At 32.7% G+C, this 15,769-nt stretch overlaps 1 protein-coding gene across 1 annotated transcript; it reads left to right on the top strand.

Annotated features, from left to right (window-relative positions):
• Nucleotides 1-1,155: 1,155 nt before the first annotated feature.
• LOC145630015 (transcription factor bHLH118-like) lies at nt 1,156-4,157 on the top strand. Its single transcript, XM_081682258.1, has 3 exons — nt 1,156-1,763; nt 2,374-2,721; nt 3,204-4,157. The coding sequence occupies exons 1-3, from the start codon at nt 1,410-1,412 to the stop codon at nt 3,267-3,269; spliced, it is 768 nt and encodes a 255-aa protein (XP_081538384.1). The 5' UTR covers nt 1,156-1,409; the 3' UTR covers nt 3,270-4,157.
• Nucleotides 4,158-15,769: the final 11,612 nt, after the last annotated feature.

The following is a 15,769-nucleotide window of genomic DNA, read 5'->3' on the forward strand; positions in this document are numbered from 1 at the left end:
TTTTTTTTCCCTTTATTTGACTTTTTACGGTTTTTAAGAAGCGTTTTAATTATATATATTTTTTCAACTATACGCATAAATCTTGTAAAAACTTGATATTATAAATCATATAATGAGACGATTTCGATTCCCTATGAATATAGTATTATTGTATGTCTGTATGACTGTATCTCAACCACAATTTATGGTCAAAACTTTAAAAGTTTGACCAAATATATACAATGTAACAAAAAATAAGGGACTAAGGGAGTCCTAAAATAGTGTTTAGTCCAATCTCTATTACTACTTTGTACTACTCCCTCCCTCCCTTAATTAGATGCCTAGTTCTTTTTATTACGTGAGTTTTAAATACTAGAAATAGGCATCTAATAAAGGGATAGAGGGAGCACCTTCATTTCAACACATGGTTTATACTAATTTGGATTTTGGCATTTATTACTAGCTTTGCTTTGACTATTATTGGTGTTATAAAGACACTAGAAACAAAATATAAATATATAATCATTTTCATTGGATTTTGTCTTGATTTTTTTTATTGAATAAGATTATTTGTAAAATACATAATAGAATTATCTTAAAATACATAATTAGAGATATTATTGTGATCATGAAGAGTGAAAAGATAAAGTGTAACCATTTTATGAACACAGATGAATTATTTAAAGACATATTGCAAAATTATAAGTTGTTTGATGTTACTAGTTATTTTGATCAGTACTTTGTATTGCATTAAAATTAATAGTTCCTACTATATGGAACAGTTTATCGTACATATTTTTTTGACGGGAGTTTATTTTAGAACTACATCTATCATTTTCCAAAAGTTAAATGTGTAATGCTCCAATATTAAACAAATGTAACATAAAAAGGATATTTTAATAAATTTTTTCATTAAAAGAAACAATTCCTACACCTAAAAATTTCATCCAATAATGCATCAAATCAAATAGATACTAGACAGTCGAGATCTTTCCATAATCATAGTAAATGCTCATTTCCTCATCATCAAATCATAGAAGGGACAGAAAATATTCTAGATCAAAGCATATGTACAAAATCATGGACCCCGCAAAAAGGATACACGCAGCTTCATGTTTACTCCTACGATATACATATACTTATAGGGTTTCGGCTCTAATAATGCAACCGTTGTATATTTTATGTAGTGTGACAAATAGGTAGCACAACCTTTCTTCTTATATCTATATATTCTACTTCGTATAAATAAGTGAAGATATATGTTAGATATCACAAGGCCAACGGCTACAATAGTAAAAAAAACACAATCTTCTTGCCTTTTCCTTCAAATCTCCCCAGGAAAAAAATATTTAAATATAGTATTATAAAGTTGTAGATTTTTCTCTCAATTATTTTCACTCAAAAAAAAAAAAAAAAAAAAATCCATAAAAATGTTTCCTTTCCAAAGATCTGGTGAGCTTTCCTTCCAAACCACTGAATTTGTTGCGGAGGAAGAACAAATAGACGCGGAGAATCAGATTTATTGGTTGGATGGTGCACCGGTGAACATAGGAGATATGAACACAACAAATGTTAGCCTTGGCCCTAATAACAATAGAGGAAGAAGTCGAGGTCGAGGTCGGGGTCGAGGCCGAGTATCCTCTAACAATACTAATAATTGTAATGAGAATAATGATGATGAGCAAAAGAAGGCTATTCACAAAGAAGTTGAGCGACAAAGAAGATTGGAAATGTCTAATCTTTATTCTTCTCTCCGCTCTACCCTTCCTCCGGAATATATTAAGGTATTTATCAAATTGATTATTTTTTTTTTTAAGAAAATAAGCAAATTATATTCAACAAATTAAGTTTTTAGTTTCTATTTTTGAAGTGTAAAATGTTGATTCAAATTATTTTGTTTGGCTTCTGATGTTGAATTAGGGTTTTTACTTTTTTTGTTATTTAGGGTTTGTCGGACTTTACTAAAATCATTCCCACCAAAACCTACTTTATTTTGTTGACTTTACTAGTTACAAAAATAAACACATACATATGTATATATAACTAAAAACGGGGGCTAATAATACAGATTAATTGAAGAATTGTGCATTAAATGTAATGTGACAATATATCTGGTAATTTTATAAAATTATAACTCATTATTTGTTTGATATCGATCGAAATTAATCAAAAGTAGAAAATATGCAAATTATTTGGTTATCATTTGATTATATGTGTTCTACTTCACACAAAATTGGCGACTAGGCCTAAATGAAGCTCAACTACCACTAGTGAATTTTTTTTTAAAAAAATTATTTAATTGAAGAAAGTGGAATTGAATAAAATGGTAAAGTAAATTCTTAGAGAGTTTATGATATACGGAGTAATTTATACTTGTATGAAATATAAATTCAGGGAAAGAGGTCTACAAGTGATCACTTAGCTGAAGCAGTGAATTACATCAAAGACTTGGAAAAGAACATACAAGAGCTTTCTGATAAGAGAGATCAGCTAAAAGCCGCCCCGGAAAGTCATACTTCAACGTATCAAGTGGGCAGTTCGAGTCATCCAAGAGCATCCCTTGGAAGTGTAGAGATAAGTCCATGCCTAGGCGGGCTCGATATAGACATCAATGCAGGCTATGAAGACCAAAGTTTTACTCTATCAAGTGCTCTCCAAGTTATTTTTGAGGAAGGGCTTAGTGTTACAAGCTGCTCATCAACCAAAGTTAACCAAAGAATAATTCATAAGATAGTATGTGAGGTAAAATGCAACTTTTTTTTTTTCAAGGTAATATGATTTTACTTCAATTGACTTATTAAAGTAGTTGTGTATAGTAGAGGATTTTCTCAAATTATAACTTGATCATCAAGAGTTGTCTCCGAAATTCCCTAGTATCCAAGTAACTAGAACATCTAGTCAGTAGATAGAATTTTGATCCCTAGTCGTCTAAGGCAAACTATGAGCAGTATATAATGAGACTATATATCATATACTCCGTAGTAACATTTGCAAGATGTTACTCAATGATGTCTTGGCCTACTTCTTAAGATTGAGGGCATGTATACGACATGTTACAGGTTCAATTCCCCCATATACTCAATTGTAACTTGTACTATACTTGTGGCTCATTCACACTTAAATAACTATTTGCTAGATGTTATATAATGTATGTTAATTAGAGTATGGTAATTATGAAGTATATATTTATCAATGATGCTAATAATTTTGTTGCAATATTGTAGGTGACAGACGTAACATGCATAGATTTCCAGCGGCTTCACCAGAGATTGGTCAATCTAGTTTCCTAAGCAAATAATCGGTCTTATTACCTTGCATTATCGTGTGTTGCTTCACCTTCATCCAGGTTTTGCATTCTTTATTTTACCACTTGATCTTTTTGATGTTACACTGCCTGAATTCTCACTGGAGAGAACTTCTAGTCAGTACTTAAGCTAGAGTGTGATCTTATATATATTGATATAATGATATGTTTAGGAGAAATGTATGGTTAATCTTTTTAGCCATTGGAGGTGGATAAAAAATCCGATATAGGTGAACAGAAAATGTAGTGGCTGTGGTAGTTTTTTGAACGGATACATATGGTTGTATCTTGTATCTCATATATATAAGTACGGGGATTTATGTTTATGGTGGTACTTTGGATAATCGTGGTGTTATGCACTCGTACGTACCTTGTATATGTAGTGGTGTTCGTAAATGTATGTGATATTAGATGAGAGGTAAAATATATATATGGTACTAGCTCTTGGAGAGTTATCTGCCATTATTGCTAGCTTGTATATCTAGTAGTGCAGCTTGTGTCATATGTTTTTTGAGCTTGCTTAGGGTATTAATCATTTGATTGTAATTTTGATGTACATTTTTTGTTTAATTCAATCATAATACTTATCCAACAATGATTCATATATATAATTAATATAAATATGCAACATCTGCATATAAACGATAGTATGTTATGTAGTACTACAAGTTATTAGCTGATACTTCATTTATATATATGTAACATTTACTTCAATGCTAGTGTTTGGTGTAACATTTACATTTCTCCCGAGTGCATGCATCAATTTATCATATACTTAATACAATATACTACGAACTTACGAAGTATATTATAATGTTGTACAAATGTATAATATAAATGTATGTGGCATTTTCTTGATTATTACAATATATGATTCTTGTTATATTTTTGCGCCAATATTATCTTGAAAGATTGCCATCCATCATCATTCTAACTTTTTATATACGTAGTATATAAGTATCCTATCAACTTTTTCCTTCATCATAAGTTTATATGAGTAACCATAATCCATATGTATAAGTTCAAAGAACATGATTAGCATACAATCATGTTTTGATTTTGCTGATTAATTTAGATGCCTTTATATCTTACTTTTAGACTAAATAACAAAAAAGAGTACTTTGTTTTTAAGGTAATGTTGTTTCTAAACCATGCATAAAAGAGATGTCACAAAACAATGTACCCTTATTAGTTTTTTTATTCTATATGACACTATGATTAATCATTGATTAATTCCATTGGATGTCCTTACTATTTGTTTATAAGTGTGTGTTGCTAACAAATCATGGGATTCGATTTATACGATATTGATCCTCGTTCTAAATCAAATATAATATTATAAACACAAGTATGAAACACCGGGTGTAATTAACAAATATGCAACCATGGGAAGAGGATCAAAGAAGATTTTTTCCAGAAAATAGGATGACAAAATCTTGATAATGGTTTAGTTGGGTATCTTTAAAAGATTTTAATACCTCATTTGATGCTTTATTAGTTGTAATGATTATTGGAAGATGTGTTATTTTAAGTGAAATATGATAATTGAAAGATAGAAATTTCGATTTTCTTCTCAATATACTATTTAAAATTATTTATACATCTATCATGGATGGTGTACGTATACAATAAAATTAGATTTGGACCTTTATTTTTAATACATCTATCATGAATTGTGAATGCAATAAAATTAGCTTTTGATATGTATTTTACAACTACTAGGATATTCTTTACAAAAGTATATAATTGGTTGCTAATGAATAAATCATATAAATGGGTAAATAAAATTATGTGCGTTATTACACATTTAATATGACTATCAGATTAGCTCAACATTTTATGGGTGTATGTGTTACAACTCACAAGGTAGTCGAAAAAGTTACGTGGCGAACCCGAGTTATCAACTCCATAACACAAAAATGTTGTAATATTTCCAAAGTATGGGTGCAATTCAGTGAATAAAACACCTAAAGAGTAAAGGCTATGTACTTGACACAACTAAGCCCACTATAGTCAAGCTGATTATGCACATTTGAAGCCCATCAAATACAACAACATAATTTCAAACAAAGATGTTGGTTTGGGCATAATATCAAACAAGTACATACCTCTCCAATTCTCCAAATAGCTACATAAATTACCAATAAACAGATTGGTGCTTAAGACTATTGTTATGGAAAACTCATTTCTCCAACACAGCAGTACATTAGTACTAGTAGTACAAGATTCTAGAAGAAAGATCACTAATATTTACGGAAAGTGCTCTTAGAGTACATTAGACTTCTTTGCATCTCAAGTGTATGCTCAATGTTCATTTTATGCCAATAGCAGCATGAATATAATCAATCCGTGCAATCAAGCAATTATTCGTACAACAATATAATGCTTGACACACCAACTTAAACTCATATTTCGACGTTGTATGATCAGTGGCTCTATGCAAGTGCTGCTGTTTCTCTACACTCTATGGTGCGTCATTACAGGAGTAGACACTTATATGCAAGTGCTGCTGTTTAACAGTGCCTTAAGAAGAGAATGATATTTTTGTTTTACTTAACACAATTGATGATAATAGGTTGTAAATGAAAGGAAACAATGATTATGTGCTAACTCATGACTAGTGTCTAGATCAATTTGTTTGCAACGAGTACTCCGTACTATTTATTACGGATCGGAGTAATAATCACAAAGTCATAATATAGATTAGATGGTAAGTCATTTGCATTCCAAGTGAATATTATATTGATAGAGATATTTTTTTTTATTTCAAGAGAAAGTCATTTGTTTAATTATTGAAGGCCAGGCTTTTGTATTCAAGGGTTTATAGAATGAAATAAATAGATGTTATTGAGTGACAAATTAAATGTACGAAATTGGAAATGGTTTATTATAGATAGGCCATAAAATCAATGGATAAGATGAGAATTTGAGTATGACCCTTTTCAATTAGTTTTTAATTTTTATTAGTAGTCATATATATAAAATAGTTAGCTAGTAATTAGTTTTATTTACTCCGTAGTAAAAGTTTGTTTTATTAAAGTATAACTACTTGACAAAAAAATTGATTTCAATTTGGAGAGTGCAGGTTGCTTGAACAAGACTGGTATCTTCAAGTGTAGGTTGAGTTCTACATAAAATATGATCTCTTAGTCTCTTACAGTCTTACATAGATATCCCTTTTTTTCTTTTTTTTTTTTTTTTCTTTTTTTTTTTTTTTTTTGAAAACCTTTCAAAAAAAACAAAAACATAAAAATCCCTAATAAGGTGATATTCATACATGAAAACCTTTAAAAACCTAATAATTAACTTTTAGTAAACATGACTTGATCTTTACCCTTAATCATGTGAAATGACTGTTAATTACAAAAATTATAATTTCATAAAGTTTATATTTCTCTGAAAGACTGAAATAGCTCTAACTTTCAATTTCGATGAAAAAAGTTAATCCACCATCAAACACTTTTGTACCTTGTTAAGCTTGCATTGCAAAGTCTCTACACATCAGGCATCAATCACCTTTTGTGCCCCCTTATTTAAAAAAAAAGTTGGTAAATCTTTTAGGAGGATAATTATACCCATAATCTGGATTTAAATCATCCATATATTGATTGGTGGATATGCAATATGCCTCCACATGCGTCCAACAATAACAACAAAATATTACTTGCTGATAGTGGCAGATTCCAGTCAAAATAAGTCAATAAAAAGTGGGGATTGCTCCATATTGTTAAAAAAAAGGTTTATTTCTTAAAAAAAAAAAAAAATTAAATGGGTTGACCTTGTGTAAAATTGTTGTCAAGATGATGTGAAATTAAGGGCTTGTTCACTTTAGCTTAATTTCAGTTCAGTTCGATTCAATTCAGTTTATTTTAGCTCCAATCAGTTCACTTCACTTTAGTTCAGTTCCTAATTTCCTTCTCTTATAAAATATTCATTTTCAGCTCAGTTCAGTTCAGCTCCAATCAGTTTAGTTCAGTTCAGCTCAATTCAGTAAATGTGAACAGGCCTTAAAGCTCAACAATGCTATAATTTTTTTATTTTATTTAATTAGCTTGGTCTTGTCCGATTATTCTATTTGTTGGTTAACATTTGGGGTATTTATACGTTAGGTTACAAGTTTAAATCCCCTACCCTAACTTTATTTGTAATTTGTATTTTCCTTAAGAATCATTCAACTTTAACTATACTTTATTTAGCCTATAACAAGATTTAGGGCATGTTCACATTTACTGAACTGAGCTGAATTGAACTGAACTTAACTGATTGGAGCTGGGCTGAACTGAACTGAACTGAACTGAACTGAACCGAGCTGAAATGAATATTTTATGAGATAAGGAAAGTAGGAGCTGAACTGAACTGAACTGATTGGAGCTGAACTAAACTGAACTGAACTGAAATTAAGTAAATGTGAACAGACCCTTAATAAAACATGCATGAGTTATACAGAGTCTAAGCCATGTACAGTGTTATGAAAAAAAGGGGGTATTGTGAACTACTACGAGTGTATGTTGATTGGGCCTAAAATTAAGCCATATAGGGGGTGTTTTGTATGTGGGAAGTGGGGCTTGGAATGGGAATTGAGGAGGTGGGAGTATATATTGCCTTGTTTATTGTTTTGTGGGAAGGGGGATTGTAGTTGGGATTGAAAATGGGAATAAAATTGCACCATTCTCATGATTTTATTACCTACCGTACCTAGTGGGAGGAGGAGGAGGGGGGGCAAGTAATAGAGATGAGAATTGGAAATAAAGAAGAAAAGACCAATTTGCCATTAATAAAAGCATAAGGATATTACATTGGTAAGGGGGTGATTGTAAATAGAAATTTATTCTCAATCAATTCCCTTTACAGCCCAAACAAGCAATTGACAATATTTTATTGAATTTTCAACCATAAATTCCCGATCCTATTCCCGACTTCGAATTCCCACTAACCAAACGCACCATTAGTAGAAAACGGTTTGGGATAAATTGTCCCACATAAAGCAAGAAAAACATTACTCCATGTTACTATCAACATATACTTCAGGACTTAAATTTGAAGGCCCTGAATTATAAGTTCTATTATTTTGTAATTATAGGACAGCTCAAGTTGCATTCTTTAAAGAGTGTTAACACCAAATTAATCAAAGTAGTACGTGTTAATAATTTTAGGTTTGAGATTTAATTACTTCGCACAGCCTTTGAACTATATATGAAACAAAGATCCAATGTTATGACTTATGATGAATCTTATAATCTTGTAGAGAGTCCTTTATGTTTTTGCCCTGTCCCTAATATACATGCATGAATGGTTGGCCAATATGCTTATGTTCAACCTGCCTCTAAAAATAGATTTATAACATATTTGAAGAAATCAAAACTTATAAAAATTATTGCACTAGTATAATTATATGATGTGGATGAAAGTCCTAAAAGAAAGTGCATCACCAAGTATAAGTGGTATCTTTCCAAACAGTAAATTATGATTGCAAATTGCAAAGTCAGGGATTTGGTGCCCCAAAAGAATAGTGGAAATCCTAGCACAAATCATCCAACAGTTGTACCCCACATGTTTAGGCAATTGGAGGAATAATACCATTTGAGGACCCCACTATAAGATTTCCTACACTTCCTCTAATGGATGCTCCATCAATTTTTTTTTTTAAATTATGGAAAATTCTTTTAACTAATAATTTTATTATTATAATTATTTAGGCAATCATAATATTACTTCATATATTGCACGGGTTATTTCATTTCATGTAGGATATACAACGGTTGTACAAGTTGTTTTCCGAGTATACTGATATGTATGATCGAGTAAACATGATCTAAATGAAAGATTTTGAAGTATTTGTACTAGAATGCACTATTCTTTTGTGAAGATATGACTGGTGGGTACGAATAGTACTAGTATTGAAAGAGAAATATGCCTTCAAATTGCCAGAAGTGGTTGATGATTCATATTATAGAGAGCCCCAGGAGACTTTATTAATATTCAACTTTTTCTAGTTGGCCATTTTGTGTGCATCAACACCGACCTCATTCTTTGTTAGTACAATTAAATCTTTTACATAATGTTTATATATATACAAAAAAAATAAAATTATACAAGTATTTTCATTCATTGCTAAGATTCAGAATGTGGTGATTTTGTATATGAATGAATGTGAATTGAATCAAATCCGATATCTTAAATGTATGGGCTTATTTGTTTGACCTTAGCTTGCTGCTTTAAACTTCGTCCTCTTGTGTTTGGCATGATATGGGTGTTGAATATTAGTAGGAACGAAGTAAAATACTTGGGCTTAGTACAACTCTTTATTGTTGTATTTAATTAGCAATTACGATCATTTAATTTGATTGAATTAAGATAACGTACTGCTTGTATAGTTGTATAACTTGTATTGGCATAAAGTTCAAGTACTACGTACGTATACAACTCTTAGGCGAGCTTACCTTCTAGGAACACCACTGCTACCTCAGCCCTGTTTTTTTGAGCTTTTGCCTCCTGTTCTTTTATGCTTCTGAGCAGATCAGAGTAGAACAATTGTCAGCAGAATATAATAGCTTATTTATACTAACCCTACCTAAATTCAACCCAAATTATTCCTGACCCGATTTCAAATCACCTTAAATGCAATTTAGACCACCTTATTATTGTTGATCAAAGCATTTTGTCTAGGAAGACCAAGTCAGTCAAGGCCAGCAAAAGAAAGAAGCACCATCCTCAAATTTAAGAGTTAAATATAGTATATATTTGTTGTATGGTCAAAGGAGATAATTATCTTCCTAAATTATAAATTATAGTTCTCTTGTATATTGCCATATATATTATACTCAAAGGAAATAATTAGCTTGATAAAAAATGATAATTATCTGTTTATAATTAGTTGAACCCGAATATGACCCGACTTGGAAATGACCCGACCTGATTGTAACCTGCAAATTATTGACTTGAACATACCCGATTTGACTCCAAGAATGACCCGACTAGAAAATGCCTCAACCTAATTATAATCCGCAAATTATTAACTTGAACCGAACCCGACTTGAACCCAAGAATGACCCGACTTGAAAATGACACGACCTGATTATAACCCGCAAATTATTGACTTGAACCGAACCCGACTCAAACCCGAGAATGACCCAACCTGATTCTAACCTGCATATTATTGATTTAAACCAAACCCGACTCGAACCCAAGAGTTACCCTAACCTAATTTAACCCATGAAAATCGGAATTAAACCCGACCTATTATTTACCCGACCTGTTATTAACCCGACATAAACTCGACCCAAACCCAATAAGAAGTATGACCCGACGTGACCCGACTCAAGCATGACCCAACCCAAACCCGACCCGCATAGGTTATGAAATTAATCCGAGTTGACCCGACCCACTCTTATCGACCCAAACCTGGCCCGTTTACCCGAATTTACAGCTCTACCCGAAACCTCCAAAATTTCTCAAAAAACGTGGATATTAGCCTTCAATTTTGGAATTTTTTGACTTTTTTTTCACCCGGAAATAAAAATTGCCGAAATGTTTACCATGGTCCCTAATACCCTCTAGGAGTCCAATTGGGTGGGTAGAACCATCCAATTTGCCTTTAAACGACCAATTTACCGGTTTACAACTTGCACCGATTTCATTAACTCAAGCTTACCACGAACATTTATGACACATATATGATCATATAGGGATCCAAACGACATTATATGACCCCGAGATGTATCCCCTAAAATCTCAATGCTTTTCGACACCGGGCCCCGAAACACTCGCAAATTCTCAAAAAGCATGGATATTAACCTTCAATTTTGGAATTTTTTGACTTTTTTTCGCTCGAAAATAAAAATTGCCGAAATTTTTACCATGGTTCCTAATACCCTCCAGGAGTCCAATTAGGTGGGTATTTCCATCCAATTTGCCTTTAAACGGCCAATTTATCGGTTTACAACATGCATTGATTTCATTAAATCAAGCCTACCACGAACATTTATAACAACGTCTAATGATCATAAATGGTTCCAAACGGCATTATATGACCCCGAGATGCATCACCTAAAATTTCAAGGATTTTCGACTCCGGACCTCGAATCCTCCAAAATCTCTAAAAAAACATTGATATTAGCCTTCAATTTTGGAATTTTTTGACTTTTTTTCACTCAAAAATAAAAATTGCTGAAATATTTACCATGATCCCTAATACCCTCCGGGTGTCCAATTGGGTGGGTGGAACCATCCAATTTGCCTTTAAACAGCCAATTTACCGGTTTACTAAATGCATCGATTTGATTTACTCAAGCCTACCACTAACATCTACGACAACATATAATGATCATATATGGTTCCAAACGGCATTATATGACCCCCAAATTTATTCCCTAAATTCTCAAGACTCTGCGACATCGGGACCCGAAACCTCCAAATTTTTTCAAAAAGCATGGACATTAGCCTTTAATTTGTGAAATTTTTAACTTTTTTTTGACATAAAATAAAAATTGCCGAAATGTTTATCATGATCCCTAATACCCTCCGGTAGTCCAATTAGGTGGGTAGAACCATCCAATTTGTCTTTAAACGGCCAATTTACTGATTTACAACTTGCACCGATTTCATTAACTCAAGCCTAACAAAAAACATTTATGACAAAAAATAGTGATTGTATATGGTTCCAAACCACATTATATGACCCCAAGATGTATTCCCTAAAATCTCAAGGCTTTTCGACACCGGGCCCCGAAACCTCCAATATTTCTCAAAAAGCGTGGATATTAACCTTTAATTTTGGAATTTTTACACTTTTTTTCAGCCGGAAATAATAATTGCCGAAATATTTACCATGGTCCCTACTACCCATCGGAAGTCCAATTGTGTGGGTGGAACCATCCAAATTGTCTTTAAACGGCCTATTTACCGGTTTATAACTTGCACTAATTTTATTAAATCAAACCTACCACGAATATTTATGACAACAAATAATGATCATACATGGTTCCAAACGACAATAAATGACCCCGAGATGTATCCCCTAGAATTATAAGACTTTTCGACATCGGGTCCCGAATCCTCCAAAATTTCTCAAAAAGCATGGATATTAGCCTTCAATTTTGAATTTTTTTGACTTTTTTTTCGTCCGAAAATAAAAATTTCCGAAATGTTTACCATGGTCCTTAATACCGTCTCGAAGTCCCATTGGATTGGTGGAACCATCCAATTTGCTTTTAAACAACCAATTTACCGTTTTACATGCAACTTGCACCGATTTCATTAACTCAAGCTTACCACGGACATTTATGACAACAAATAATGATCATATATGGTTCCAAACATCATTATATGACCCCGTGATGTATCCCCTAAAATTTCAAGACTTTTCGACACCGGGCCTCGAAACCTCTAAATTTTTTTAAAAAGCGTGGATATATAGTCTTCAATTTTGGAATTTTTTGACTTTTTGTCACCCGGATATAAAAATTGCCGAAATTTTTACCATGGTCCCTAATATCCTCCGGGAGTCCAATTAGGTTGGTGGAACCATACAATTTGCCTTTAAACGGCCAATTTAATTACTGTTTTACAACTTTCACGGATTTCATTAACTCAAGCCTACTACGAATATTTATGACAACATATAATGATCATATATGGTTCCAAACGGCATTATATGACCTCGAGATGTATCCTCTAAAATATTATTACTTTTCTACATCGAGCCCCGAAACCTCCAAAATTTCTCAAAAATCGTGGATATTAGCCTTCAATTTTGAAATTTTTTGATTTTTTTTTTCGCCCGGAAATAAATATTGTTGAAATGTTTACCATGGTCCCTAATATCCTCTGGGAGTCCAATTGGGTGGGTGGAACCATACAATTTGCCTTTAAACGACCAATTTACCGGTTTGACTCAAACTCGAGAATGACCCGACCTGATTTTAACCCGCAAATTATTGACTTGAACTGAACCTGACTCAAACCCAAGAATTACCCTAACCCGTTTTAACCCGTGAAAACCCAAATTAAACCCGACCTATTGTTCACCCGACCCGAATTTAACCCGATCTGTTTTTAACCCGACCTAAACCATATAAGATGTATGACTCGACGTGACCTGACCCAAGCATGACCAACCCAAACCCAAGCATCACCTTAAATGCAATTTAGACCACCTTATTATTGTTGATCAAAGCATTTTGTCTAGGGAGACCAAGTCGGTCCAGGCCAGCAAAAGAAAGGAGCATTATCCTCAAATTTAAGTGTTAAATATAATATGTATTTGTTGTGTGGTTAAAGGAGATAATTGTCTTCCTAAATTATAGACTATATAGTTCCCTAGTATTTTCCATATTTATTATAGTCAAAGGAAATAATTAGTTTGATAAAAATGATAATTATCTATTTATAGTTAGTTGAACCCGAATATGACCTAACATGGAAATGACCCGACCTGATTGCAACCTGCAAATTATTGACTAGAACATAACTCGACTTGAATCCGATAATGACCTGACTTGGAAATGACCCAACCTGATTATAACCCGTAAATTATTGACTTGAACCTAACCCGTCTTGAACCCGAGAATGACCTGACTTGAAAATGACCTGACTAGATTATAATCCGCAAATTATTGACTTGAACCGACTCCGACTCAAACTCGAGAATGACCCGACCTGATTCTAACCCACAAATTATTGACTTGAACCGAACCTGACTCAAACCCGAGAATTACCCTAACCCGTTTTAACCCGTGAAAACCCGAATTAAACCCGACCTATTGTTCACCCGACCCGAATTTAACCCGATCTGTTTTTAACCCGACCTAAACCTTATAAGAAGTATGACTCGACGTGACCCGACCCAAGCATGACCAACCCAAACCCGACCCGCTTAGGTTATGAAATTAATCTTAATTAATCCGACCCGAGTTGACCCGACCCACTCTTATCCGACCCACACCCAACCCATTTACCCGAATTGACAGCTCTACATACGACCACCCAACACAGTACATCCATGTTTAATGATTGAACATATACGTTCGGGTCTAATTGCAAAACATTATAAAATAACATCTGTAATTATTTACACTAATTATATACACTAGGCTCAATGGCTCAACAATACTTAAGCCAGTTAGAACAATAGCCAGGCCAGAAAGGCTAGATGCTCGTATATTTTAGGTCTAACCAATTTATTGTGATTTATAATGACAATACAACATAATTATTGAATTAATTTACAAAGCAATTAATCTTTATTTTGAAGTGACATTGCCTACAAATTATAAATATAATTTAGTGCACTACTAATTTTAGAAATAACAAAAGCAGCCACAAACAGCTATAATGTTCCCTACTCATTTCCTCATTAATTTATGTCCGACATTAAAGCTTAGGTAGGACTTGTGAAAAATCAGTGACTTAAATAAATAAATAAATACATTATTTTTATTTGACAAGATAAATAAATAAAATAAAATAATTGAACAATCTCTTTCTTACTAAAAAGTCCTAAAACATAAACTCGTGAATGAGCAATAATGAAATGAAGCTAGCTTATTTATGCATGGTTTGGTTTATTTGCTGCATATTTCTCAGACGCATGCAATTATATGCATGTATAAAGTGAGAGACGCCACCCTAGCTATGACCTAAGTGCTAACCCTATATACCTACTTATATTTATAATTAATACTATAGTATATATAACAGTCTATATTATCAGACCTTAGGTTTATTAATTATATTACATGAATATTGAATATGCAAAAGCTAACGGTTTCTGAATTTTATGGAGTTTTTTCTGTGCTAAGGATAAAAGTCATACAAGAAAAGTTTATTTAAGTTATAAGCATGCATTATACAAGGACAAGGATAAAAGGAACTTTTAAGTTTTGTTGATGAGACAAAATGACAAAACTATATATAGCATCCAAGATAGACCCGAAATTTATGTTGATCATCTCTACACATTTTGCAAACATCAGAGTCAATGCTGTTTGATAGTGATAGTGCAAATGTTTCTGTACTACTTTTCAAGTCTCATTTATAAGTAAGAGCTTTGAATTTATCGTCGAGATGTACTGTATCGAATGTAGTCCGTATGACTTTGTTCATTTTATCTAAATGAAAGTAATTTTTGGGAAAAATAAGTTCAAGTAGAAAGTCAGTAAGTTCTGAATTGAGTTTCCGAGCTTTAAAACAAGTAGGAAAATTCTAGTAAAAATAACGAAACATATATAATCAAAACGGTATTATGTGAAATAGCGACGTTAGGAGTTCTTTGGTGTATTATATGACCACGTAGGGAGAAGTACAATATTTTAGGAAATTCATGTGCTATAGTTTGATGGGCTTGATCCATCGCATTTTGTAGAGTACAACAAGTCCCTGGTAGTAGGGACATTATCACATGATTATGTAGGCTATTGGAGGATTAATCTCTTGACTGAGACTGCTAAACATGCTATAATATGGGCCTAAATTCTTGAACCATAACCT

This window comes from Chenopodium album, chromosome 5, assembly GCF_948465745.1.
Source record: "Chenopodium album chromosome 5, dcCheAlbu1.1, whole genome shotgun sequence".
In the NCBI taxonomy this organism is placed as follows: domain Eukaryota; kingdom Viridiplantae; phylum Streptophyta; class Magnoliopsida; order Caryophyllales; family Amaranthaceae; genus Chenopodium; species Chenopodium album.

Coding starts and splice junctions, on each gene's coding strand:
- LOC145630015 (XM_081682258.1), top strand. CDS start 1,410: ATGTTTCCTTTCCAAAGATCTGGTGAGCTTTCCTTCCAAACCACTGAA. Junction 1,764..2,373: donor TTCCTCCGGAATATATTAAG/GTATTTATCAAA, acceptor ATATAAATTCAG/GGAAAGAGGTCTACAAGTGA. Junction 2,722..3,203: donor TTCATAAGATAGTATGTGAG/GTAAAATGCAAC, acceptor GCAATATTGTAG/GTGACAGACGTAACATGCAT.